General features: G+C 40.1%; 1 protein-coding gene across 3 annotated transcripts in view; it reads left to right on the top strand.

The window, feature by feature from the left end:
- Positions 1-4,904: 4,904 nt before the first annotated feature.
- CUL1 (cullin 1) overlaps positions 4,905-23,663 on the top strand; it is a 53,746-nt gene continuing 34,987 nt past the window's right edge. For 2 of the 3 annotated variants that reach the window (XM_015618639.3, XM_015618637.3), the window contains exons 1-2: positions 4,905-5,022; positions 21,527-21,819. In XM_015618639.3, the coding sequence (XP_015474125.1) occupies positions 21,680-21,819 (140 nt within the window). In that variant the 5' untranslated portion in view covers positions 4,905-5,022; positions 21,527-21,679. Of the gene's footprint in view, positions 5,023-19,829; positions 19,975-21,526; positions 21,820-23,663 lie in introns of those variants that run through there. The other variant, XM_019005712.2, reaches the window with a different exon arrangement.

Raw genomic sequence — 23,663 nt, 5'->3', positions numbered from 1 at the left:
AGAAGCATAACCAAGGTTGTCTTTCAGTCTGTAAAAACTCCTACAAAGAAATAGCTCTAATGAGTTAAAACAATGCCAAGTGTTGGATCTCAGGCCCAAGAAAAATCTTCAGCCCTATAAAGGACAGGATGGAAAAAGAAAAGGCAGTGGATCAGTGCATTATTTGCCACAGGAGAGGCATTAGTAGAAGGAGACCATTTTTGATTGAAAGCTTTTAGTCTAGAAATTATTGCAAAGAAAAAACCAAACCAAAACAACAACAAAAACCCAACCAACCAAACAAAAAACTACCACCATCTTCTATTATGAATACCCAAAGCACATGTGTACCTTTAGATGTATGAACAAATACTCTTCATTTTGTAATTTAAATATCCTATAATTGAGCACAAGGTAAATATTTGCTCATCTTCTACCCAAAAAGACGTTAATTGTCTTTGCTCTGGATGGGCAATGATGCTTCACTTCTTGTGATCCTATTCTGCATAACACCTCCACATCCCAATTTGAGGTCAGAGCTGTTAGAAGTGATTAGGCCAAAGTGCTCATGGAGGAAAACATGGTTGTAGCTCCCTTCTAACTCAACTTTTCTCTGTTCCTTTTCTCTGCTCTAATGCTGGAATTCAGATTGCTGCAAACCTCTGAAAAAAAGCAATTGTCCAGGTGACAGACAACCTGTCAGAGAAGAGAAAAAAACAGAAAGCTTGAGGAGAGCTGGACGTGTGCCCTCTATACACACATCTGTATAGACATTGTATTGCTCCTGCTGGTGATACAGCCAGAGTGCTTAACAATAAAAACATTGGCCTGTGCTTATAAAAGGAGCAGATTAACCAATGGTTACTGTGTTTGTGAGCGTTCCTAGGCTGCCTTTTTATTCAATATAGGAGCCTGGCACTACCTGTCTGACGCATGCAGAGACTGGCCTTTGTGAAGAACAATTTCATCTCTGCAAAATGTTTTTCACCTTCCCATAAAGGTTCACAGCACAAGAAGCAGCAGAGCAGTGGAGTATCATCTGTCATTCACAGATTCTTTTGAGCACCTTTGAATTTGGAAGCACAGAAGATATCTCTTCTCAGTTACTTTATACAAATGTGTGTGACAGACTGAGCTCAAGACTGATTACAAGCAATCAATGGAAAATCCTGAAACTCGAATTTTCAACTCAACAAAAAAGCTGAAGAAATTGGTAGTATGTTCACATACTGTACACAACCATACATCCTTTTCCCAAACATGCTGTTTTTAATTTCCTGTGTCTTAGCTTGCAACCCTCCCAAGAAGAAACATTAAGAGGAAAACACCTGCAGCCTCTCACTAGCTCAAAAACAGAGGCTCTCAGAGCTAAGGAGAAAACTGTGCTCAGCTCAAAATCAGGAATAAAGCATTTAAATGGGGAACCACCACTTAGGAGCCTAGCCAAACATTCTTGACAAAAACACTGAGGAAAACAGATCTGCCAGAAAAAGCAAGAGATGTTCAATACAGCCATGCAACCTTTACCAAATCTGGTTGTCATCTCCCCTGCCTATACCAAGCCTGTCCTCCTGGCTGTGTGGAGGGGGTGATACAATTACTGTTTTCAGACCATCACTGTGTATGTAGCTAGCAGGGAAGGTATCCCTCCAAATCAGCCTAGATTCCTGACAGTAGTAATAAACTAGCAGCCGCTGCAACTCTGTGTCTTTGAATGACTCAGGCTTTTCTTCTTTGCTAAGGGAGCTACCTACTTAAACTGACAGCAAACACTGTCATGCTAATTTTCTTGCTTAGTGTATGCTGATTCACTGCTGATGCAACAAGTGTCAGACCTGCAAGTTATTTTGAAAACAGGCCCCCCTCAGCAGCACCACAAATTCGTTTTAGTAAAAAAGAGTGGATTTCTCTCACTGCCTCAGTCTCTAGGGAAAGTTTCTCTCCTTTCATACAAAGTATGTAAATTCCATTGGACAATTTAAAATGCATTAGCCATCCTGCTATGTGTACTTTGGTAACAGGTATTTTGGCATTCAATTCCCTGCATCCAATTCCCTTTTCTCTCTGTCATTACTGCTTCATGTACCCTGCTGCTGGAATTCTTTCAATGGATGTATGGAGCCATGTTATGCACCATGTCTGAATTGTGAGGCTTTTTTTATGGCCTACCTTTTCAGAATGTCAACTTAGCTACCACTATCATGAATAAAACCAGGGAACTGGGCCTTGCCTCTATAAAGTGAACACAAATCATAATGCAAACCTGGGGAAAAAGAGAAACAAATTTCAACACTCCAAACTGTCAGATCTCAGGCTAGTACTGCAGTTAATCATAAAAGCTAAAAAAAAAAAAAATACTGTTTAGTGGAAGATGGTGACAATCCAGGCCTTCCTTTTCCCCTTGTTTTGTTCCCCTCCTGTCATCTCTCTTCCACTTTCTTTGCTATCCATAGCTCTACTGTCCCCTTGTTTTAGGCTTTAAAACAATGATGCCTTTACCTCTTGCTAAGTCAGCTGCTGTAAAATACAGCACCAAAACTTAGTTTTCCAAGACTAGTCTTTAAATCAGTCTTTATATTTCATGATCAGTCCACCATCCTTTGAATTTGGTTCCTGTCCACCACAGACTATTGCTTGCCCTCACTGTCCCAGTCTTTAACACATCATGCAGAACTAGCCAAGCTGATACTGACCCACACAAATGCTCCTCTACTACAATTCACATATGTCAGCAAACCAGAAATTTAGTCATGCCCAAGAATGGTATTTGCAAAATATATCTACATAGGCAAAACTAATATAAGCGTCGTGATGCCACCCAACCAACCAAGACAGTGTCCCTGCTACACATTAAACCAGTTCCTCAGACAGTGCTCCTTAGTCAGCACTGTTTCATTGGAAGAGCTGTGTCACTGACTTTGCTTGTGTCCACTTCAGTAGGCTGGGTCATGGGAAGGCATTATTATACAGGGAAATAATTTTTCCAGCACTTACGTGACTAAGGACCATTAGCTTTGAGAAGGCAAATTTTCAGAAAAGGTGAATGGCTGGTAGAACCAGAATGCAAGTAAAGCATCTTGCAAAGAAAAGAAATATTGTGTTTCTTCTTATTGCTTCCCCATTTCTCTTTCCTTTCCCATGAAGATACTGACTTTCATGGGTTTAACTCTTGATACTAATAAAAAGGATAAGACCTTTTTATGACATCTTTATAAATCTTGTTCTTTTCCTTCACAACACTACCCCAGCAATATAATTTCAATCTTCAGGAATAAATAAGACAGAACTGACATCAAAATACTACTTTTCTGAAACCTGTCCTAATTTTGGTATGATTTTGTATCATCAATTTCATACTTTTAGAAAGACAAAATCACTGCCCCACTTTCAATCCACATATAAGTGATGAAAATTTGCTAGGAGGTTTATGTTTTATCATCATATATTAAAGTTATCTACAGTAGGTAGTTTTGCTTAAATTTGTTTGAAGATTGCAAACAGGTTCATGTAACTTATCCTTCAATAAGTCAGACCAAAAACCTTAACACATCTTCTAAGCAGCACACAGTTGAACAATATAATATCCTTTCTTTCAATTTCTATCCTCTTCTCTCCACAGTGTTGTTTCCAAGTTGACTTGTTACTACTCTGAAACTCACAATTACAGAAAGATTTCTATGTTCTTACAAAAGCCACACTTTAATGAAAGTTTTCAAGGCAATGCTTATAAACTTAGAGATTCCTGACATGGATAACTCAGAGGAGCTTCACAGTTTAACACTCGCTTGACAAAGGCACACTGTTCACACACAGCTGTACCATCTACTCAGGGTCTCAGACTTGGTGTGGTGCCATTCACTGTGTCTAGGACACTTTAGAAACCCATGTTTCTCATAAATACAGAAGCAGCTGCTTAGCTATGGATCGAGGAAAGTCCTTATCATATCTAATGATGTCATCCTGAAACACATGGAATCATATGTAATGTAACATAACCATGTTAAGTGTTTGGAATGGACCTCAAAAATCATCTAGTCCCAACACCCCCAGCCATGTGCAGGGACACCTCCCCCTAGACCAGGCTGATCAAGGCCTTATCCAACCTGGCCTTGAATACTGTCAGGGCTGGGGCATCCACAACCCTGGACAACTTATTCCCTTGTTCCAGCATCTCACGACCCTCACAGTAAAGGACTTCTTCCAAATATCTGACTCAAAATTCCCTTCGTTGAATTTCTACCCATTACTCTGTGTCCTATCACTACAGTTCCTGACAAAGAGCCCCTCTCCAAGCTTCCCTCTAGGATTCTTCAGACACTGGAAGCTTGTTGAGGTCTCCACACAACCTTCTCCAGGCTGAACAGCCCCAGCTTTCTCAGCCTGTGTTCACAGGGAAGGTGCTCCAGTCCTTCTATCAACGTCGTGGACTCCTTTTGGCTTGCTCCAACAGCTCCATGTCCTTTTGTTGGGGACACCAGAAGTGTACACAGCACTCCAGCTGGGGTCTCGCCAGAGAAGAGCAGAGGGGCAGAACTACTCCCTCGCCCTGCTGGCCCCAGCGCTGCTTTTGATATGCAGCCCAAGTTGGACTGGCTTTCTGGCCTGAGGAGCGCACACTTGCCGGCTCATGTTGGATGTTTCATCAATCATCACTCCCAAGTCTTTCAGCTCACTCTTCAGCTCTTCAGGCACTGGACTAACTCGGGGAGGGGTCGGCGCAACGACCCCTCGGGCAGGGCAGGGCCTGGCAGCCGAGATGGCGGCGGGCCGGCCGGCCTCCCCGGCCGAGCAGCTCATGTGGGCGGCCAGGCTCCGCCAGAGGCCGAGGCCAAGCCCCCGCACCACCGGGCCCTGCCGGCGCGGGCAGCCGCAGCCCCGCTTCCCCCGCCCGCCGTGAGCCGGGGCGGAGCGACAGCGAGGGGCGGCGCCTCCGCGATCCCCGGGCCGCGCCGGGGGGAGGCGGCGGCGGCGACGGATCCGGGCCCGGCGGAGGCGGAAGGGGCGGGCGGACGTGGCCCTGACTCTGCGGGACGCGCGATGCTGGTGAGTGCGGGGAGGCCGCGGCGTTGTGTCGCAGCGAGGCCCGGCCCAGCCTGAGCCGGCCCGGCAGGACGCGAAGGCGGCGGCGCGGGGCCCGGCACTGAGTCACGCCGCGGGGAACGGGGGAAGGGGCGGTCGGGCCCGGCCCGCCCGCCTGCCAGCCCGCCTGCCTTTCTTCTCTCGGGCGCGCTCCCGGCCCCGGAGCGCGGGGGCGGCGGTGGTGGCTGCCTGGCCCGCTCGTGGATCCGGCCCCGGAGCCGCGGGCCGGGCCGGAGCGGGGAGGCCGCGAACTGCGCACTCAGAACGCATCGCCCCCGCCGGGGTGCGGGAGCGCCCCGCTGGCTGCCCTAGCCCCGCAGGATCTGCCCGGCCGCCGGGGGGCTGCCCGCTTCCTCCCTCCCTCTCTCCGTCCTTCCCCGGCCTTCCCCTGTGACTGCGGCCCCCGCATGGCCAGGGCGCCTCGGTGGCTGCCCTAGCCTTTCCGTCCCGCCCCGGCGGCTCTCAGACCTCGGGCCGGCCTCCCGCAGCCCTCGCTGTGCTCCCCTCGACCCCGGGACTGCCCACCTCAGCCATCCCAGGCCGTGCTCGTCCCACGCCTCTGCCCTCTTTTTTTCCTGTGAGCTTTTGTCCGTAAGCTCGCCGGGCACTGTTTTGGCGTGTTCACTTGCTCAGTGTCCTCCCTGTCCTTTTCTGTGCTGCTTCCTTTCACCCTATTGTATCCCAGAAATCCTGATAACCCTAGTGATACTCAGGTCTGTCTAGAAGCTTTTCGGTTGTACCTAGAGAAATTCCCTAGTGCTCCCAGTACCATCGTGGCTGGGGTATATTTGCCACCGTTCATCTTTGTCACCTTCTCTAGGTTGCTCTTGCTCTCAAGGACTGTGCACCGGGCTTCCCCTTGTTGCCACCTACTGTTGTGGCCTTACCAGAGAAGGTGCCCCCTGTAACCTTTTGTTTGTCTGTCTGTGTATTTATTGTCTCTATCCAGGTGACTAGTCCTGCATTTTTTGTTGTTTCAAATAACCAGCTCATTTGTTTCCCAGTAACTTTGCCACTGCAAGCTGTGTCTTGATTGGGATCCTTTCCCCATCCTTCTTGTTTCCTCTTGAAGTTATATTCCAGTACCATCATTATCCCTCTGTTACCTTTCCCCTTTCTGTTCTCTTTTTCCCAGTAACCATTTCCTTCTTCATGTTTTTTTGCTCTTCTGATCTTACTTTCCTGTCATTAAAATCTTCCTTGTGATCTCACCTAATACTCATTTCTTTCCATATACTCCTTTCCTTTGCAGATTCATATGCTATCTCCCCCACTTTGTATTTAAATCCTCTAGCTATGCCTTTGAGGAGAGAACCTAGGGTAAAATTCCTGTCTGAATACTTGTGTTCTGGTTTCAGCTGGGGTGGAGCTAAGCACTGAAAAGGCAGAGATGATTTACTTGTTTTACTTTGTTTTGTTTTGCTTTTTTACTGACTTCCTCAGCAACCTTTCCCTTGGCATATGTGTGCATATATAATCACATACCTCAGCCCTGATACAGACACATGCCCTGATGCTATGCAGGGAGAAAAAACTCTGTATTGGGAATCCTTTTGGCAGGACTGGGAGGAATAGTCCACAGGGGCCAGAAATACCTGGTGGCTACATAGACTGAATTAGGCCAAATAATGTTTGTAATATCATATTGTGAATTTGTAGTCAATTGACACGGAGTGTATTTGGGATGTCTCCTCATTGTGAAGCAGTAAAATACTATACAGGTATACATACTACTGTATGTAGCTTTTACTCACAATAAAATGTAATATTGTGTGTTGATGGTTAGGTGTCCATGTGGCATTGGCACTTTGTGTCTCTGATGGTGACTTGACCAGAAAGAAGTCTTCTCCATCTGCTTTGTAACTTCTTGTTTTTAGTATTTGTTGTCCAACTTCTTATTTTGTGCCTGTCTTAGTTGCTTTGGTTTTATTTGGTTGCATTTCACGGTCACCCCATGACCACATATTTGAGGTGCAGTTTAAACACTGGACACACTTGGCCCATGGAGGCATGGTGAACACATTTGATCTCAGGGGTAATTTGTGCACCTAACTCTAGAATCTCAGTTCAGTGCCTTGTGTTAACAATGTCTCTGGAGGAAGCTTTCCATTACTGATCCAGGTGTTATGTAGAAAACAGTCTTAGTTTGGGCACCTAAATTAGGCATATGCATTCTGCTCCTTGGCTGACAAAATAGTGCGGTGGTTTAGTGAAATGATTCTTCCACCTTACTCCTTTGTATGTTGGTTTGAACTGGCCTTAAAACTTGGGCCTTCTAGACAAACTGTTGGCATGAGAAAATCACATTGCTTTAATTTAAATAACCTAAATTAATTTAGGCTAAATGGATGCACATCCTTATTTGGGGACTGATTTGGGGGGGTGCCTCTTTTTTTCATTTAACTTATTTGTAGTCTTGGTGCAAGCTCTTGGCTTTTAGATGTATTATTATGAAAACAATACTGAGTCCTTAGAGAAAGTTCTCAGATACTCAGCTTAAAAAGCATTATCCTACAACTTAAATGTTAAGATCACGGAATACTGCTTTTCATCTGTTGTATTTCTTAAGTAATGCCTAGTTTTGTGTAGTTACAATTATTTCAGTAGGGCCTGACTTAATGATGAGTCATATCCCAGGTGCCTGTGGTTGCATGAATTGGGAATACCTGGAATCTTCTCTCTTGCCACTGAAGTCTGATTTTTTTTTTTTTTAATTACTCAAAAAACCCACAAAATTCTAGTGAATGAAAGAGCTTTAAAGATGTTCCACTTGAACTTACACTACTCTCAACATAAAAAATCTGTGTTATGAGCATGAAGTGAGGGATTTCCTAGTGAGAGGTCAGTGTGTTACCAACTCTGCTGTTGTACTTCCCATGCTGTCCAACAGGGTCTGTCTCTATGCATCAGAAAGAAAACAGGGCAGATGTCTCACTTGGATGGGATATCAGGAAGATGTGCACAGGCAGTCATAGCAGCCTGCAGATTGATGCAGTCTTCCTGCTGACAGACCTGGAAGGAAGAAGAATATGGAAAACTTAGCCTTGGAAATTCTGCATATGCTTTAGGAATGCATGATCTCATTTTAAACAGAATAGTTAGGTGCTATCATGTTTTATAGGTAAGAGTACATTAATAGAAAAATTTTAGTTAACTGTATCTTTCAAGTTTATTTCCGTGTAAAGAAGTGGTTGTTGGAACCAACATTGAGAGGTCTGGTTACAAATTATAATCTATACAGCAAGCAAACTTAAACTATTTTTTTCCTGGTTTGTTATGGAGACCACTGAGTTTCTCTTGCTTGATAAAGCAGAATTTTCAGTAAGAAAATAAAATGATTGGAAAATTATAAAGACATGTTGAGCTTGTCTACATGAGTAACTTACTGTTATATTGTAAGAATTGTAGATTTTTCAATAGAAGAGCTACTAGAACAAAAACAGATTGACTGTTCATGTTTCTACAGCACTGCAGTCCAGACCTGTTACAGACATGACTAAAGGACTTGGTAATAAAATTGCTCTGAGCTGATGTGCCCTGCTGTAGTGCTGTAACTTGTAGCCTTTAATGTAACCACACGTTTAAACACTCCTTGCATTATCCCAGCTTCTGGAAAGAGCACTGCTTTAGGAAATTATCTGTGTCCCAGTGGATAGTTCTGTCAGTTTTCTCATTACCCACAGAACCTCCGATGTCACAGGAGAGAACCTCTTCCTGTTGCTGCCTTACCTCTTCTTAAAAATGATACAAGTCAAAATCGAATACATATATTTTTTTTACTAAATTAAACATTGATTACATTCCACTTTATTTAATGCAGTGTTTTTCAAATCTTTCTTTATCTGTGAGCCTTAGTAAAATGAATGAAGGCTACTGTGAAAATAGGAAAATAGTAATTTCATTTTGCACTTCAGGGAATGCGTATAGAGTCATGTAAATTTTTGCCAGAGGTGTCGCTTTCTCTCCAAAACTCCACTACTTTCTTTGCCAGTTGTATCCTGAGCTTGTAAAAAGAAGCAGGTGATTCTCACCCTCTGTTCTGCTCTCTGGTGACCTTACCAGGAGCACTGCATCCAGCACTGTGGCACCCAGCACAAGAAAGACATACATCTATTGGAGCAGATCCAGGAGAGAGCCGCAAAAGTGATCAGTGATGGAACATCTCTCCTGTAGCTGTGAGAGTTGGGGTTGTTCAGCCTGCAGAAGAGAAGGTTCCAGGGTGACCTTATTGAGGTTTTCATTAGCTGTATAAAGGGGGATTACAAGAAAGATGGAGAGAGACTTTATGAAGGCCTGTAGTGACAGGACAAAGGACATAAAGTTTAAAGGGAAGGAGGGTAGGTTATAAGGAAGGAATTCTTTACTGTGGTGGGTCATGAGGCATGGGAACAGAGAGCCAGAGAAGTTGTGTATGCCTCATTTCTGGCAATGTTCAAGGCTAGGTTGGATGTGGCTTTGAGCATCCTGATCTAGTGCCAGATGTTTGTCTGTGGCAGAGGGCTGGTTACTTAGGTGATGTTTAAAGATACCTTTCAGCCTAAACTGTTGTATGGTTTTTGAATAAACAGTGTAACTTCAATGCAATGTTCTTCCAAAATCTCAGGAAAAAAATTATATTATCTCCTTCTCTTTTGGAATGTTCTGGTTTTGGAGTCAAAAGGTTCCCTGTTTTAGTTTTGTCTAGTGGATACAAGGCATTGCTTGACAGCAGGACTAAGAGTAAAGGATTAAGAAAATATATTTTCTCTGACATCTTTGTAGTTATGCGCTAGATTTAAATACCAATTCAATACCATTGACTTCTGCTTTTCTTTAAATTAGAAGTACCTAAAGGTGATATGAAATTCTTGTCTTTGGATTTCATTAGATTTGCTCTAGTTTATGTTGCTGTATGTCTCAAGCTTGGTGTTAATGTGCAGAAGAAATGGATTTTCATGTAAGAGGGTGAGGATCATGATGATGGGAAGTTTCTGCAGTGCAGGGAGCTTCTCACTCTGCTCTGGTAATGTATTTATCTTTTGAAGATATGCACATGCTTCTCCTATTTTATTGGAGCTGAGTGGCTTTGCTACTGAGACCCAGATGTATTTGATTCATTAATATACAAGGTAGACAAAGGTGAAGTTTTTAAATTTGAAGTAGGGACCTACAAAAATTTGGGTAATCAGTAAGGCAATTTCAGCCATAACTGAACTCAGAAACTTCTTGTATTTTTAATATGTATTGGATGTAACTTGGCTTTTTGTTGCTCTGTGCTTCAGGTTGGACAATATCTTAATGGGAATTAGAGTTCAGAACTAAGGCTGGTGGTGTGACCTTAGTTCACTGTGTTTTGCTCTGTAATTTAAACTTAATTGCATATGTAAATTTGCAAGTCTCACTGGCAGTGGAGACTGTCACTTGGAAATTTTTTCTGAAGTTTAAAGGGCTGAATTAGGGGGAAAAAGAGTATTTTAGGAAATAGTTCTTTGTTTGTTAGCTGTTCGTCTTTTCATGGTAATAATTTCATGGGCAAATGCTCTGCTTGCTTCTGGGTACCCAAAGGATAAACTTTTCACTGTACAATTAAAAATGCTTTTTTAGAATGTTTGCATTTTCTCCTTAAGAAAATGGACTGTTCTCTTACAATCTTTTTTTTTCTGAGATAACCGAAAAAGTTTTGTTATTTCTGAAAGTGTGCTTGTGCTAGGATGCCATCACTAATAGGAGTTGTATAAATTCAAAGTTTATATCCTTAAGTAGTTAAATTGATTTTGTTAGATTCTAATGGATGCTTAGCTTTAAAACTTAATGATGCAAGCTTAATCAACAAGAAGGAGAATTTAAATGTGGGTGTTAGAGATGTGTGGCAATTTTAACTTTTACAAAATTAAGTTAAACTGTTTCACTTCTATACCAAGGGTGCCTACTGCAGTCATTAGAGATCAAAACTGATTAAAAACTTGCTGAGAATGATACTGAATTTAAGCAGAACTAACTTTTTGTGAGGTATAAATATTTGCTGTAAGTTAAGGCTGCTAGAATTCAGACTCCGTAGTTGAACCAGAAAAATTGCATATGAATCCCTTTCTAGAATTTAATGAGAAAGTTCTCATTCTTTTTTGGGCTGATTGTATTTAGGCATCTAGAATAAAATATGAGAGTTCTACTGTTCATTGCCAACAGTGTTTGCAGCATTACACCACAGTAGGAGTCAAGATCACTAGCACATACTCCTGTACTTAATGTAGACACGATTTAAAAGGAAAAGAAGAAAATAGAGGGAGTGGCTTTCACAGGTTGTGATTTTGTCACATGCAGGAAATGAATGTAAGTAATTGCAACAGTCCTTGATTTATCCATTATTTGTCACTTCAGAATGAAACATTAGTATGAAGGTGAATAATGGGAGGAAGCTCTTCAGTATTTAAGCTGTGCTCTTGTGGTACAGTGGAATTTCTGAAAATACCAAACTCTTTGCAAGATTAGTCGGTGTGACTATCATCTTTATATATAAATTGAAGTGGCAAACTGGATTGATTCCTTGACCAACTGAGCTCTTGCACAAGTAACAAGAGGGAAGAAGTTGTAAAATTAGCAAGCTGTTGGGAAGAGATTCCAGCCAGAATTGGTTTTCACTTTTTAGCAACATGTTAATGGTTTTAAAGTTATTGGTAAGAACTGCTGCCTTCCAAGAGCATGGAAAAACTCTGTTGAAAAATTATTGCAGGTGAAAATTCCTGTTTGTGTCTTTAACAGGGCAGTATGGAAGTGTGTGTTGTGATGCATTGAGTACTGTTAAAATGTTGGGGGATTTGTGTTAGGGTTCAGAGGCTTACCCTGGATGTTCTGGTGGAGGTCATGCTATGTGTGAAGCGAACTGTAAGACAACACTAATGTTTTCTTGTTGAAGATCAGTAGGATTATGATGTTTTAGCTTATTAAGTTGGATTTAGTTGAAGTTTTGATGTCTGGTAAGATCTTTTGGGAAAACAGTTATGTGTAAGAATTGTCCTTGCAGGATCATTAATGTCTCTAAACTGGCCCAAGGTATTTCAGAGTTTCCAGCCCTGTGTGTTTGTTCTTTCTGAATTGCATTGGATTTAACTCCCTGCTGCTGTTGGTTTTTTCTTTTTCCCTTTTTTTATTTTTTCCTTCTTTTTCCCTTTCTAAGAAAACAGGTATATTACTCTGTCTTTTGCTTGGCATATTGGGTATCTAGCAGTTTTCATGTTTTGTCCTCCCTCATTTTCCTTTTCTGCTTCTTTCTGACTGATTCAAGACGTGCATCTTCATGTGCATTGTCCTTCATTATCTATGTTTATTTGGGTTTCATTGGGCTTTGTTTAGTCTTGCTTTCTTGTTTGTTTTGATTTTTGTTTGGGTTTATTATACAGGTTGTATCGTATATATGATTTAAGCCAGAGAGAATGTGGGAATGCTCAAGGATCTTACTGTGGTGGTTTGACCGTGTCTGGATGCCAGGTATCCACCAAAGCCTTTCTGTCACTCCCCTCAAGTAGACAGGAGAGGAAAAATACAATGAGAGGCTCATGAGTTGAGACAAGGACAGGGACAGGTCCTGCATTGATTACTATCATGGGCAAAACAGATTGAACTTGGGCAAATTAACTGAATTTATTATTAATCAAAATCAGAGCAGGTTAATAAAAAGTAAAATATTGAAAACACCTTCCCCCCACCTCTCCCTCCTTCTTGGGCTCTACCTCCTGCCCACCAGCAGCACAGGGAAACAGGGTCTGAGGTACAGTGAGTTCACCACAAGCTGTTTCTACCACTGCTTGGGGAGAAGAGTCCTTCCCCTGCTCTGATGTGGGATCTTCCCACTGGAGACAGTTCTCCATAAACTTATCTTGCATCAGTCCTTCCCATGGGCTACAGCTCTTCATGGACTGCTTCAATGTGGGTCTCTTTCCACAGCGTACAGTCGTTCAGGTCCATCCTGCTCCGGTGTGGGTTTCCTCACAGGGTCATAAGTCCTGCCAGGAAACCTGCTCCAGCACAGGCTCCTCTCTCCATGGGTCAATGATTCCCATGGGCTCACAGCCTCCTTTCAGGCATCTACCTGCCCTGACAAGGGTCTCCTCCTTGGGCTGCAGGTGGAAATTTGCACCCCTGTGGACTTCCATGGTTTGCGAGTGGGTCTCTGCATCCCTGTGGTCCTCTGTGGGCTGCAGGGGCACAGCTGTTTCACCGTGGTCTTCACACAGGCTGCAGGGGAATCTCCACTCCAGTGCCTCGTCCTCCACTGACCTTGATGTCTTGATGTAGAGTTTCTCTCGCATATTCTCATTCCTCTCTTCTCTGAATGCAATTACATCTGTGCAATAATTTTATTTTCCTTCTTAAATATGTGCTCACAGAGATGTTACTGCCCTCTCTGCTTGGCACAGGCTTGGCCAGTGGCAGATCCATCCTGGAGTTGGCTGGCATTGGCTATCTTGGACTTATGGGAAGCTACAGCCAGCTTCTTTCAGAACTCCCTGCCACTACCAAAAACTGGTCACACAAACCCACTACACTTTAGTAAAAAGTGTTTTGTAAAAAGTTTTGTAAAACTTTCTTCCTTCTATTGCACCCATATCTTGACTTGATTCTCTTTCTTTGTTTCCTAATCTGCAGCATTCCTTTTTCCAAGATGTAAAGCCTGAGCATAATCAGTGTTTGAAGAAGCTGTGAAGCACATTAACTGCAGGCTCAGTTAAAAAATATTGTAGGGTCTGCATCCTGTTTTTGACACAGGAATATGCAAGACCTTAGGTTAAAAAGTACATTTCAGTTTAGGAGAAATCCACAAACTTTGTGCATAAGAATTACTTCATCAACAGCAAAGTGAACTCTCTCTCAAGATGGCCAAGCAAAACTGAGAAGTTTTACCTACATAGTACTTAAGGATGTAGTCCTGTGCACTGTTTTCCAAATTGATGTTGATGCAGTAAAACAATGATGAAACTTACTGTAGGTGGGGTTCTAAATATTGACCAGTGTTTACTTTGGCTGGAATTGCAAAAGGGAAAGTTTGCTTGTGTAGAATACAACAGCAAACTTTGTTGAATGTAGATCTTGCCTTTGTTTATGAGGCAACATGTATATGTTGGGGTTTGGTGTGGGTTATTTGGGGTTTTTTGTATTAGCTATGGCATTATTGTAGGGAGATATCTGTCAAAAGCCACTGGAATTGTTTGTTCAAGGAAGACAAAGGTAAAGCTGAAAGGAAGAAATAAAATGTTAAAGAACTGGAAAAAATAGGCAAAGAGAAGGGAAAAAGTGGCACACTCCAAGTTTCTTGGTTTTCTTCTGAGGAATATTGATATTTTAGAAAAATCCTTATATTCAGGCATACAGATAAACCACATCAGTTAAAAAGGCTTTTAGTGAACACGATCATGTATAATTTAAGGAAGAAAAGTGTGAAAACTGCAATTCCAAGTTACTTCCATATATTGTGTTTAAATTCAAACATAAATGTGAATTTTAGAGTCTTTCTAACTGTGAAGAACATGTCCAGGCTTTGTTTTCTTTTTTTCAGCTGGCAACTGTACCATTGGCACATGAAGTAAAGTAGGAGTGTATTAATTACAGTGCTTTAGATATCATTGATCAGAGCTGTAAAACATGGAGGAGGGGGTGTGGGGAGAACATTGAAGCCTAAATGAAGTCATCGTTAGGAAGATACAGTATTAACCACCCAAAATTTACACTGAATTTACACAACTTGGTCTTAAATTACTGCCAAATTACACATACTTCTGCTTTTTTCTTTTTTTAAAAAAAAAATCTGCACAGAATTTTTTACCACCCAAAGACAACTTTTGGAAGGGAGGAATGAATGCATAAATCTCTGCCTTTTCTCATAAATGAGGTGAATTTAACTCCCTTGAAAATAAGATGAGCTAAAGCTTTTCACACTGCATGTAACTCAGTGTTTTATAATAATACAGAGGAAGTGAACATTGTAAATTTTGTAATTTCTCTTAAAATACCTTTATTGAAAAGGGAGAAAAAAATGTAGTATTTATTCTGGTACTGATTTCTGGAATAACCATTTTTTACAATAGTTGTGTAATTTTGCTGGGGCACAGCGAAAATGTCTGCTATAGGCAGATTCTGTGGATGTCGATTAATTGAACGTTTGTAGCATGTGAAGTGCTATGGACATTATGCTTGTTCCTAATCTTGCTTTAAGGATTGTGTCATGTGAAATGCATAAACTGTCTCCCTAGCTTATAGCCTTTATATTTAGTAGCTTGAAATAATTCTGGACAGAAATGTGAGTGCTGTGTAATGTTGCATGCAGGACCATGGCTCAACTAAGCAATGTTACAGTTTAGAGCTCATAATGCTAGCCTCAACTGAAGTCAAGTAAACACTAAATTAATTTGCAGGTACATGGATATGAAAGGTGTCTTTAAAATCATAAATTGTGAGTGCGAGTGATTATAGGGACAAAATAGAAATATTTCACTTGTCTCCTTCCATCAGACAAATATGTGCTGGAATGGAGATTACATCCTTTAGGAGTCAAGAGGCATTTTTTTAACCTGGAAAAAATTTCAAAGAGATAACTTAGAAATCATAAAGGCGAAGAAGTAGAAGGTGAAAACAAACAAATATTAAATCTCTCCCCACCTTATACTTAAATACTTATATAAGTATATGCATATATAAGTATACAAATATATACTTATGTCAGGCTCCCAGCATGTATATCTAATTAATCATGTAGATTGTATCTTACAGGCTAACTCCACAGCAGTAGAGGGAGGTACATTGTTCTTAGCTCTGTACTTAGTGTTTGCATGCCTTTTTCAAAAGGTGTTCAAGAAGAATCTTAAGCCTGGTTTGTAGGCTGGATCGTTGGCAGTATCCTTCCTATCTCTGAAGCTGCCCATGTTTGGTAAGAGAGGATATATGAATATTGAATTGACTACTTTGGTTGCAAGAGGGGTTTGGTTTATTTTTTGGTATGTTCTGTATCGAGCTTAATGCTGAAAAAATTGGTGTAACTTTGGATGGGTATTGAAAGGCAAAATCTTACCAAATATTTTGATATGGTAATACCTAAGGGTCACTTCAGCTATAGCCATTTTGAAATATATGTCAGTTAGAGTATAAACTAGCATGTGATGTTTTAAGTTGTTTCTAAAATAAGAACAAGCACATGGCTTGTGCTAGGCCAAAGGTAATGTTTAGTCTGCTTCTGATTCAGGTTTTTTTAAATACTCGCATGCTTGTGTCATAATGTTCAATCAGTATTGGATATCTTGGGTAACCTGAGTAGTTGCCTTGACTCTGTGAAGAGTCTTAGAGGGAGTAAAACTGGTCAAGAACCTTATTCAGTGTTGCTGTTTGGTGAACACAAGAGCATCTGTTGAATTTCTGAACCAGACTTGCTAAAATACAGCATCAGGAGAGCAGAATGAAGTAAGTTAGAGGAGTTGAACTGGAAGAATGTGGGAAAAGGGAGTTTAACAAGAGGATTTTCATCCTGCATTTTTAAGAGAGTGACTGTACCAAATTTATTAATTTTTCTTGACTTTTTAAGCCAAAGATTAAACTTTTGTTATGCTTTATTCTTTCAGCTCAGAGGGCTGATATTTTGCTTTTAGTGGCCATTAAAATGAGCATGGTCACTGCACCAGGTTTTACAAAAGATACCAATCTGTAGCCACTGTCCAAATGAACTAGCACTGTACTCTCGTTACTGAAGAACTTGGATTCAGTTTTAGAAAACGGATTTGAGCCAGTGTACAGGGTGAAATTCTGACTTTTAATACACATTCTTGTAAACTTTGGAAACTTAGTAATGCTGAAGGTTTTTGAACTTATTTCTAGTGTCATTCATTCCACCATAGCTTATTAGTGAAACTTGGTTCTCTTCCCAAATGGGTTTGGGTTTAGTATGATTAAATCCGGTCACTTAAACTCATGCTACTAGACATGGCAAGAATATTCTCCTCATATTTAAAATTAGACCAGAGATAAAATAAGTCTAGAGGTTATGCCTCTTTATTGTGTCTTTAAAACAGTGCTATCTTGGCTCTTGCATTAGCTGGGAAACCTTGATCTGAACCTATAAGTTCTTACTGTGCAAGAAGCTTGACAAGAAGTTCAAATTCCATCTGTAATTACCAAAGTAAACTATCTTGAAGTATGTAATTTAGAAATAAGGGGTTGTAAGGGAACAACAGGTGATGCACAGGCCTTGGAGCTGTAAAGCTCAAAGTTGTATTGTGTTAGGATGTAAAAATTAGGTATTTGCTCCAGCAGATGGCTTGGGATGCTGAAAATCCAGTGGGATTTATTATGTTTTTTAGATAAACACAGGGTTAACTTTCACATTTTCCTGGAGGCCTCTTCTGGTGTACACATCGTTTTCCAAAGATGTGTGAAATCTAAAAAAATACTCTTTATTATTAGATTATCAATAAAAACAAGCCCAGTGTTTTCTAATGCATATGAGGTTTATCTATCATGATGTGTGTCTCCAAGTAATGAAAAAAAGAGAGTACCATTTCTTCTAAGTCCTTCAAGGCTGTTTTAAAGTTTTGGCAGAAGTGTTACCTCCTTTTGTTTGGACTGGTTTAATTGCAGTACTTGAGTGCCGGGTTGAAAGATCGTCTGGCATTGAACACTATCATCCTGCTGCCTCAAACTGTGCATATATTGTCTGGAAACTACAGGGGTAATATTTCTCATGCAAATATAGCTGTTTCTGAATCTATAATGAAGTCTGGGTTCTCTGGTCCAAAGCTACAGAGTGGATGTTGCAACTCAGGCAGCTGATTTTATCCTTGAAGCAGATCAGCAGCAAGTCGCATGTTTGGGTGAGAAAGCGCAGTGTTGGTCAGTTCAAGACCTGCCTGTGCAGAGTCCTGCCAAGAGCACTTTGCAAGGGAGAGATCTCACTGATTTAAGGGTCATGACTTAATGGTGAGGTTTTAATTCAGGCGGTTGCGCACAGCCTGGGCACTGAGAAATCTGGCTTAGGAACTTTTTTTCCCTCTTTTCAGCACTTGGGATGTTGGGTGAAGAAATGCGTTGTGATTGCTGTGGACTTTCAAGAATTGCTTTGACCTTCAAGAATTGTTTGCCTAGGAAAGGGGTTTTTTTGTGTGTGAATCAGAATAATAGCACTTTTCACATGAAATAGAATTTCATATGTTTGTGTATAATAACAACTGTGCCAGGTAACAAAGCCTTGTGTTACCCCTGCTCTTTCTATAAATTCAATACCATAGCTTAGTTTAACCACTAAGTAAGAATAGATCTTTTCAATAAATATGCTTTTGTAGTTAAAGTCGTCTTACATATTGAAATTTTATTCTTGTTAAAGTAATATATTAACTACCTTTCTGTTTTTCTGCACATTAATAAATCTGGAAAAAATTGATAGTAGCTTATAGAATTACTCATCTATTGCTCTATTTTCTGATTGTTAACCAGTAATTAACTGGAAAGAGAAAATTGTTTGAGTCTAGGAAGTTAGTGAGATGGTACTGTCATTCTGTATTGATGTGTTTAATTGCAAAATTCAAATTGGAAGCCAACCAGAGGACAGTGAGGTAGTGTCAAATGCAGTGGATTTATGACTTATAAAGAATATTTTTACGTAATGGACTTAATGAGAAAATAAAAACCAAAATTAAGTTCTTTTTCATAGTGGTTTTTTTTAATACTGCATCCTGACTTAAATACAGAGGTTTACTTTAAGGGAAGGGGAAGGAAAATAAAGTGTGAATGAGGAACACCTGAAGTTGAAAAGATTCTGGGAAAAGGTGGTATTCATAGATGTACCAGGGTTCAAGCAAACTAGGAGACGTTTAATTAGAGAAGAGAGTTAAATATATCCATCATCATAGAGGGGGAAACTCAACATCTGCTGGTTATGCTTTCTGTTAGCTAGCAAGGGGTTGGCCTTTTGTTAGAAGCTCTTATACAGCAATGAAGTATTTTTACACAACGTTTTTACACAAATGCACTCTAACCCCAGGCTGCTTGCTATTGGCAGATTAATAAGCGAGTGACTGAGTTAATTCTTACACATACTGCAGTTGTCATGGGATTGCAGATTCAGAACCATGTCTTTAGTACCAGATTTAAAAAATCAAAGTGTTTCTGCTCTCTTGGATTGTAGACATTGAATTAATTTTCTTGCTTTTATTGCCATGCTGACTTTGGAGCACAGTCTAAGACAGTGGGTGTGTAACAGGCACAGAGTATTTCCCACAGCAGAGGTGAATGGCCACTGGTGGACCTTTGTTCTTCCTGGCATTTGTTGCTTAGTCCTGAAAGTCCATCATCAGGAAGACCACCTGCAGCAGGTTCAATTTCCATAAATTAAAGAAGTTAAATACAAGCAAGGTATGATCTCGATTGCACTTCAGCATTATGATTAACGATTGTCATGCATCTTTAATAAGTAGTTTGCTGTAATTAGAGAAACAAAAATGGCAGAGTTGAATTTTCAGCATGTGTTTTCTAAGATGTATTATCAATTGAATTCTTGCTTTTCCACTTAATCCTCTGAGTAACTGTTTCCCCTGTAAAAAGGAAAAGAAGCTACATAATCAGTTGTATGTCAGATTAAAATGAGACAGTACTTGTTGCTGAGACTCACATAATGAAAATACTGGTATTTTCACTTAGAGCTTGAGATTTAAATGCATATGGGTGATGGGAAAGCAAAAGACTGAGGAGTGGTTATTTCTGTATTACTGTACTAAGACAGTCGTTGACTGAAAAGAATGAAGAAATGTCTGTCTCTCAGCTGGTCTTTTTAGGGTCCAGAAAAAAAGGCAGAAGAGAACTTCAGATAATTGGGTGGAGCTCACAGAGGGTATAACAGAATACTTAATCTTCAAAACTGTGAAGCCTGGAGTAGAACATAGAATAGCCTAGAAGTATGACTTAACGGTAGGTCCTGAAGGAATGTTTTTTATTTTCTGCTGCTCAGAGATCAAGAACAAATAATAGGATTTCCTTGGTTTCAGCCTGTACTATTCTCGAAATTACAGAAGGGTTCATATGAGCCTTGTATGACAGATTTATCATAACGCTGTATTGTCTGTAGAAAACTAGAAAGCCATATTGTTTCACTGTGGTTTGAGTATTCCAGTCAATGAATGGATTCATTGACTGGAATGACAGAGTGGTTTGGGCTGGAAAGGATTGTCTAGTCTAGTCTCTTTGTCTTGGCCAGGGACACCTTCCATTAGATGAGGTTGCTCAAAGCTTCTTTCAGCATGGCTTTAAACATGGCCTGCATCAGGCACCTGCAACTTCTCTGGGCAGCCTGTTCCATTGTCTCACCACCACTCTCACAGTAAAGAATTTTCTCCTTATATCCACTCTGAATCTCCCTCTTTTAATTTAAAACCATTGACCCTTCTCCTAAATTAAGCTGCTAGTAAAAAGTCTTCATCTCTCTTACAAGCTTCCTAAATGAATGGAAAGACTTCAGTAAGATGAAGTTGGTCCTGACTTGGTACAACTCTCTTACTTGTGGGCTAATTTTTTACATTGTCATTTTCTGATATGTTCTTAATTTTATTGCTTTGGAGGATAAGGCATGTTAAAATTGCAAACATGTTTTTATGGACTTGTGTAAAAATGGATCTTCTCTGCCTGATGTTTTCAATGGGCCTTTCCAGGTGAATGTGTTCCTTCTTCATAATATCAGGAGGCTGATGAATTGGTAGTCATCTCTTCACTGTGTCCTGAACTTTGTGCACTTAAAACTCATGGGACTAGTGTATTTTCTTACTTTCTTATTGTTTCATTCACAATTCATTCAGTATTTATCCTCTGTACTCCTATTAGTAGTTCTTTCTACCCACCATTACTGACTGTATGTTCTCTTGCTGGTAAAATGACATTGAGAGAAGTGGTGTCCTACTTAGCAAAGAAATTAATGTAAGCTTATGCTTGCCAGATATAAGCATTCTCTGCTACCAAAATGCCTTAGCCTTTCAGGTAATCTGTAATAGAATCTCAAGTCTGGAAGAGTTATTGATAACTGAAGAAAAAGTTACTTGTAGTATCTTCTGGTTAATCTTTGATACCCATAAGGGTGTTTATTAAATGATGAGCTACCACAGAACCCAGAGTTGCTCAGAAGTACTGGACTTTCACTGTTGAATAGGAAGGAACTATTTACACTTGCTGGTAGGTAGTGTCTGTTGCTTGGAAAGCTTTTCACCATTATGGTTTGTTGTTAGCATTAGGGTTTTGTTGTCAGCTGCGCTGATCGAAGTACCTACAGCCTTTGGGTAATTCTGGGTATTGTCTCATTTTGCAGTGAATTGCAAAACCAAGGAATTGGTATTTCACATCTTAAGATGGATTTCTCATCTGTGTAAATGACAGTATTTCAATGAAATATAAATAATAATAATAAATTTTGAATCTTTAGTGTGGATAGATTTGGACTGTCATATAATGTGTATGTTTTCTTTTCCTGTTGCAGGTTATCTTCTTGGGAAGCATCACTTTTTAAGTGTGAAGAATATCTTGCTGAGTTGCTGCAACTGAGTTTAGAATGTTACTTGACTTGTGATTCTGATGGAGGAATAACAAGAGCTCAGGCTGCTGCACTGGAAGACTTTACAGGAAATACAAAATGTCATCGAATAGGAGTCAGAACCCACATGGACTTAAACAGATTGGTCTTGACCAGATATGGGATGACCTAAGAGCTGGAATTCAACAGGTTTACACCAGACAAAGTATGGCGAAATCCAGATACATGGAACTCTACACGTATCCTAGCACCCGTGATAGTTAGTGCTTTCACTGCCGTTAGATTAGAGATAGCTTTTTACTTTTTTTAGACACAAAATTGCTCCATAACTATTTCACTTAATGGTTTTTAAGAATGCATGGTTTTTTTCTGAAGATTGTCCTTTTCTATTTAATATTACTGGCAAATAGCAGGAACATTCTGTTGTCTGGAAAACTGGCTTCCATAATTATTAAGGCTACCTCTGTATTTCAGGTTTGATTACTATTATCTTTAATAGAACACATGTTTAAAGAGATTTTATTAATATGTCAAATTTTGAGTCCACAATGCACACAAAGAAAACAGAAATTCTTTTTTTTTTCTGTTAGTCTGGCATTATGCTTCAGGTCTTACTGATAATCATGTCTACTTACCTGGAAATTTTTCAGTTGTCGTTCTCTATGTAATACTTCACTCTTGACTAGATTGTGTAATTTTCCAGCTGGAGTAAGAATGTCTCCAGTGGATTTTTCTTTAATTCCTAGCTTGCATTGGAGAGCTATTTTCCAGCATCTCCTCATTCTGGGTGTTGTTAAAAGATGCTAGAAGGGGGTTCACCTCCTTGTAAAAGTGTGCTGAGTTACTGTTTGGAAGTTTATAGGAAACTTGTTTCTGTCTGGTAATGTATAAAGATTTTTTAAAGCTAATTTGAAGGAGAAATGTGTCTCTTGTTGTATTTTAGCTTCAGTTTTGACTTTAAGACTTTATTTAGAAAGGAAATACTTTTTTATTTCACCTATAAGGTGGCATGTAAATGGATGGAGTGATCTTTGTTTTACATCTGTTCTGCCTTGACTCTTGTTACCATGTATTGCTCAGTAAAGTCAGCACTGCTTAAGAAGGTAGTGGTCTACACACTTTGCTGTACATATGATAGAAATGATGACTGAATACCTTTCCTATCATTAAGCAGTTCTGCTGTTTTTCTCTATCACTATTTAGAACTGGGATTTTTTTAATTAAGTTATTATTCTGAACTAATGTCTAGCTATTGCTGGCACTGATTTGGAATTGCAGCATACGAAATTTTAGTCCGTATTAATTTTTTGGAAAAGACAGAGCTTTTATAAAAGAAAGAGGAGTTTGAAGGCTATAAGCCAGTCAATTCTGTAGTTTCCTGGTCTTTCTAAGGAGGTAGGAAAGTTTTTCTGTACATGTATCTTAGCATCAGTGTGTAATCTTTTCTATCTGTGCCTGCAGAATCCATGCTTCAGGGTGTGGTGGGAGTAGCTCTGAGCAGCCTGTTTCTAGGATACTTCTTTAATATTGATGGGAAGAGGAAATAACATTTGTTTAGGGTCAGAACTTTTCCTAAGATGTAAAATCAGTGATTTCTTGCAGCACTAGGTACAACGTTGGTTTTTACGCAGTGAAACAAGTCTGTAAAAGTTGTCTGATAGAAACTTGACATGTAGTAGAACCTCTGAGTTATTTCTACTGAGTCCCTCTTGTTCATGAGGTCTGTTAATCAGGGCAGCTGAAGACTAAGACTACTGATTATAATGGTAGTGGTAAAACACTGGCTTTTTCCCTCTCCTGATGTTCTCAAAGATGCTCAGAATGAAGCTGTAAAAGGGTTATGCTGTCTGTTACTCATTACTTCCTTGCTTCAGCTTCAAGGAGCACTTGGTTCAAAAATAAGGACTGTTTTTGTTAATTTTGTAAGTGAATTAATTTAGAGGGTAATTTTGGTGGTCAACTTGGATTAATATCATAATGCAATAACTCAGAATATTTGCTACTTGTTAGGCTAAATATTTAATCAGCTACAAAGATAGCAATGCATTTTGCATCCTATACCAAGTACATGTGTTGAAAAGTT

This window comes from Parus major, chromosome 2 (genome assembly GCF_001522545.3).
Source record: "Parus major isolate Abel chromosome 2, Parus_major1.1, whole genome shotgun sequence".
In the NCBI taxonomy this organism is placed as follows: Eukaryota; Metazoa; Chordata; class Aves; order Passeriformes; family Paridae; genus Parus; species Parus major.
This window is presented reverse-complemented; position numbering and strand designations above follow the sequence as displayed.